General features: G+C 40.5%; 1 protein-coding gene across 1 annotated transcript; it reads right to left on the reverse strand.

Annotated features, from left to right (window-relative positions):
- Positions 1-4,670: 4,670 nt before the first annotated feature.
- Positions 4,671-5,138, reverse strand: LOC147420419 (uncharacterized). The gene has a single exon (XM_086504529.1). It carries the CDS (start codon positions 5,136-5,138, stop codon positions 4,671-4,673), a length of 468 nt encoding a protein of 155 aa, XP_086360655.1.
- Between the last annotated feature and the right edge of the window lie 449 nt (positions 5,139-5,587).

Below are 5,587 nucleotides of genomic sequence, written 5' to 3' on the forward strand. Positions count from 1 at the left end.
TTTTGTAAGCCGAGTGGTGCCCCATAGTGTGTGTGTGTGTGTATTATCCCAAGAGTGTGTGTCAGGTGATTATAGAGGCGTTGTGTGTGTTTCCATCCCACCCACATCGCTAACTATAACGTAACCTATAACCGATACAATATTGCATGGTGAATGGTGTATATTCTAATCCAACCATTGTTGTCAAGGCGTTATCTTAAATAGATCTTCCTTTGATAAAATCTTGTTGGGGAGGAGTGATACCCTTATCCATAGTGGGATAGATTCTTTGGAAAATTGACATGGCAATAAATTTGTAAGCAATTTACATCATGGTTATGGGCCGCCAATGTTTCAGTTGGAGGCATCATATTTTTTTCCAACCAAACCTATAACCTAATCATTAGTTAACATAAACTATAACCTAACCTAGTATTTTATGCACAACTGATAACCTAACCTAATTAACCTAACATGTTGCCTAAACCTGACCTATAACCTAACCTAGTATATAACTTATAACCCAACCTATAACCTAAACCTAACCTAGAACGTAACCTATAAGCTAATCTAACCTAGCCTATAAGTTTACCTAACCTAATTAACCTATAAACTAACCGAACCTAATTTATAATCTAACCCATAAACTAACTTAATTTAACCTATAACCTAAACCTAATCTAACCTAACCTAACCTAACCTAACCTAACGTATAACCTATAACTAAACATATAACCTATACCCTCACCTATCCTATAACCAAAACTACAGCTTACCGAAACCTATAACCTAAACCTCATCAATCGCATGATGATGATGAGATGGTAGCGTAATTTGAAAACAAAATTTCTTCAAAACATAATTCCAAAACAAATTTTTTCCATAACATAATTTTGAAAGAAATTTTCTTCAAAGCATACAAAATTTTACCGTAGCATAATTTCAAATCAAAATTACCCCAAACCATAATTTCAAAACAATTTTTTCAAAGCATAATTTCTATAAAAAAGTGAATGAAAATTTAAGCATAGAAATCCTAATTAAAGATTTTTTTTTGTCAATATACAATATAATTTTAAAGTAATTTAATATGCATAAAACTTTTGAGCACTCGCAGGCGGACTTTTTGAGCAAAAAAGGGTCTTGTAAACGTCTTCAAACCTACAAAAATGCGCCCACACACACACACACACACACACACACACACAATGTTAACCACTAAACCATAAACCTACAAGCAAACTTGAAAAGAATCTCAGCTTCATTAGGAAGAGGATAGGGTATAGGAGGGCCTCTTTATTTGCCATGAGCATATGGAAGTGATTAACATTTTGACAAATAGGTGTATACCATGTGTGCTAGAATGGTGGGCGTGTAAGAGATGTGTAAGAGTGGTCAAAGGATGCACTTTTCCCCCCAAAAAGGAGGTGGAAAATTTTATGATTTTTGGCCTTCCATAACTCCCACATATGATCTTCGATTTGAGCAAAGATGATAGATCTACAATCTACGCATTGAGCTCTTTCCATAGATATGCTAGATGATATGGTTTTACCTGCTAGATTTTTAATTCCATTTTGGGGGGGAAATTTGAATTCAAATAAACTAGCCGTTTGGTGTGTTTGAATTCAAAAGTTGTCCTTTGATTACTTTCTTAATACTAAAGGTTTGACTTCTTTAAACTGCCAAATAAAGAGACCCTCATAGACCCCATTCTATTCCTAATAAATACGTACGAAGGAGTAGTCAACAAGCAACATTCTCACCTCCAGCAACTTGTTGGGCACCATATCTACAGTAGGTGAGGAGGACGAGACCAAGAGAAGAGGCACACAAATTAGAGAAATGCTCAGGGAAAGACCTGCGTTTCATTTTTTGCAGGTTCTGTCAGTACAGGCGCTCTTGCGAGTGCAAGATTATACATCGGAATACATATCTATATAAGCATCAAAAAAATCATTGATACAAGCGTCAAAAATTTGAAGATGAAAATGTTTAAAATGTTCATCTCCCTCCATACTTATGTGCACATATACCGACGCCCGCCATTGTCACCCATAATTTGGCGTCGAAATTTAAGTGACCTCTTGTAGTGTAATGTCATAAAATCTAATATCTACGTATCCTATGATTTTCTCATATTGAACTGAGCATTTAATGTGGGAAAATGAAAGGGAAGAAGAGTTAGAATATAGATATGTGGTTTTAGATCTATCTCAACACGAAACCAAAAGGGAGAGAAGGCTACCTCTCATTAAGGGTCCAAAAGAGAGATGGTCTATCAAAGAGAAATGAGCAGATAATGGAGATTAAAAGACCTTCAAAGGGAAGTGTAATTAAAAGTCCTTAGACCTATGACCTTTAGGTACTTTAAACCTTAGGCAAGCTAGGTATGTGCTTGAGGTGCTTGCCTTGCTTGGGTTGACTAAGGTGCTTGAGGTGCTTCTCGTGCTTGATGACTAAGGTTCTTGAGGTGTTCAAAGTCAAGCATGACTCCTACAAAGGAGGGGGCGATCCCTAAAGGTAGGGACATGAGAGAGAACACACACACACACACACACACACACACACTCACACAATCAAGGCAAGCTTAAGACTTCAGAGGCAATAAGGACACATATCAAGCAGCTACCCATGTTGTACTCATGGTGTGCATGAATCCTATTGGATGGTCTTTAGGGAGGTCCAATGAGAATTTAGATGCATTTTATTAATTACTAAGCTCTCTCTCTCAAAAGGGAAAAGAAGGAAACGTGTGCAAATGCTATCTCTATTAGTTGAAATGATCACAGCCTGTGATTGGCCAGGATTGGCAAGGGCCAATAGTGATCAAGCATGAGTAAAGAGACAGAGGGGTCTATCTACGCAAGGAGGGGACTCATTTTGGGTTATTCTCACATGACACTCACACTCTCTCTCATTGTGTTGAGCAAGAATTACTCCATCTCCTTCTCCAAGTTTGAAAAGTAGAGAGCCTACACCAACACCTCTTGGCTATGGGATGCAAATCTAACCAAGAGTCAAGATTCAATGGCATGCTCATCTTCTCTACCATCTATATTACTATTCTAAGCTAAGATCCAAGAGTAATCTATCGTGAGGAAACTACTTCTTTCTCGTATGGTACTTCTTTTTCCTCTTCCCATCCCTCACTCCCTGCTAGCTCTCTCCACCTTTGAAGTTGTTTGAGGTCTTGTGATTGAGGATGAGGACAAGTTAATGTTTTTGCAAGGTAGTACTGGCATAAATTTTGTGCATGAATTTTACCATCTTCATGCATCAACAAGCTCTCAAGGAGCACAACGATGTATTGTATCAAGTCTCTCTTTAAGGGAGAATCTATAATACAAAAGCCTTTTGGAGGGGGGAATCGGCTTCAAGTAAATCTCGTCTTCAACTATTGTCAATTTCTCTAACTCTCTCTCTCTCTCTCTCTCTCTCTCTCTCTCTCTTTTACAAGTATTGTTCATGCCAAGCTAACTAGGTGTAATGTTCATTTTTCTACCTTTAATCCACTGCTGTCCTTATGCTCTTTAAGAATTCTCTTAAGGAAATGCTCACTATTGTTAATTTAATTCCGATACAATCAATGTTATAGCCATATTCTGTTACAGAGTGGGGCTATTATCATATTTTAGTGTATTAAATATGATCAATTGGACAAGTGGTGGCATTTATCCTCGTTTTTGAATTTTTTCCAATTCTAATGTGGATGTGCGAGTTTTGTGCACCTTATGGATATTCAAAGCTTTGGGTTTGTGCGAGTCTATAATTGAGATACAATGAAGACAAGTTTAGATTTCAAAGCCTCAAATTGTGTGGGAACACTACACTGAATAGATGGTACTTGCTTTTCAGATGAAAACTAGCTTGAGAAAGTGTGGACAAAGGAAAGCCTAAGAAATTTAAAAAGATTAATGATAAAACTAGTATAAGAGCATGGCTACAAAAGAAACCCTATGTAGTTTAAAATAATAATGATAAAACTAGCATGAGAGCGTGGCTACAAAAGAAACTCTATCAAATTTTGTTTTAAAGAATCTCTTAATCACACTCGAAAGCTATCACAAAGGGAGTATCCATAATTGGGGGCCGTAGGTATGTCTACTAGCTGATTAAGTGGAGATAAAGTCCACTCATCAGATCAATTGGACATGCATCACATCAATATCACATTGGATCATGAGGTGAAGAAGATTATTGGATGGTTCAAAGAAATTGGTGGCACAACCTCTCAAAAAATTAGTGCATGATAGAAGCTATACGTTGAATTTTAATAGTCGTACCACCCATTAATTGCACAAATTTCATGTACTAGAAAATTGTTTTGAGAGTCAAATACTCCCAAGGTGTGTAGGTGATCTAATACACCATCTTTCTATATTCAAATGTACGCAAAGTCGAAATTTCTTAGTATATGAGGTTGCAGAATGTCATTTATCCAAGCATACATCAATCATGAGGTAAAATAAGAGTATTTGACCTAAACCTATCTGCTGCATTCTACATATCCAATGGACTATTTTAATATGTTCAACCGTTAGCTCTTTGTATATTATATGAACACAAAATGGTACAGTTGATGGGTGAGCTGCTGTCAAGTGTTATATGGCAGTGCATATTAAAGGTTGGGTGAGTTAAGCTTCTACGGCCGGCGCAAAGGGTGATATTAGGAAGCTGTCATCTGTCATCTAGAGGAAGAAGAGCTGGTGGTGGTAAAGTGCAAGGGTGGCAGTGGAGTTGAGGAAGGTGACGATGCCGTACCCGCGAGCGCCTCGAAAGTTTCCGGTGCCGCCAACAATGGCGATCTCGTTAGTGCCAGAGTTGATGAGGCCTTGCAGGCTGATGGTGCCATTGAGCGAGCCATCGTCGAAGGCGAGGACCTCCACTTCGACGCCGTGGAAGTCGGCGGTGGAGCTGGCTTGGACGGTGTAACCACGCATGGAGCCGAGGAGCGTGGAGGCTGGGTCAGCGCCGTTCGTGACATTGAAGGCGAAGAGCTGTGTCTGGCCGAAGGTGCCCGTGGAGCCGGTGGGGTCAATGGGAGCGATGAGGGTGTCCATGTCAGGGGGGGCCAGCCCCACTTGGACATAGTACTCCAGGGGCCTGGACTGCACGATGCTCCAGGATGCCGCCCGTCCTGCGTGGGCTGCTGGCATCACGAGTATTAACAACATGAGGGCAACGTTTAGGGCGACCTGGATCGACGGCTGCCTCTTCAACAACAACGCATGAGCTGACCATTAAGAGTGATTATGCATGATGGCGTCGATTTGTGTGTGTGTGTGGGGGGGGGGGGGGGGGGGGGGGCTGACGTGGGCGTGGCAGGTGCGTGTGCGAGCCACAGAGAAAGGGAGCGATGATCAGTTGAGAGAGAGAGAGTCTTATGAGAGAGTTCGATAGTGGGGGGGAGGGGGGGGAGAGATCTGTACACTTGCTGCTTGATAAGAGTATTGGTGCTGGTGGAGCTATGTATATAATAGCGCCTGGCCTGCCGGATGTTGACTTTGTATATGAGGCTGGCGGATGTTGACTTTGACCTGGCCTGCCGGATGTTGACTTTGTATATCAGCAGCCATCATCCATCATCTGATGAGCGATGACCCGG

This window comes from Adiantum capillus-veneris, chromosome 28 (genome assembly GCF_014529385.1).
Source record: "Adiantum capillus-veneris isolate H3 chromosome 28, ASM1452938v2, whole genome shotgun sequence".
NCBI classification, from domain to species: domain Eukaryota; kingdom Viridiplantae; phylum Streptophyta; class Polypodiopsida; order Polypodiales; family Pteridaceae; genus Adiantum; species Adiantum capillus-veneris.

What these genes read in the sequence shown, in the direction of transcription:
- LOC147420419 (XM_086504529.1), bottom strand. Translation starts at nt 5,138, where the DNA reads ATGCCAGCAGCCCACGCAGGACGGGCGGCATCCTGGAGCATCGTGCAG.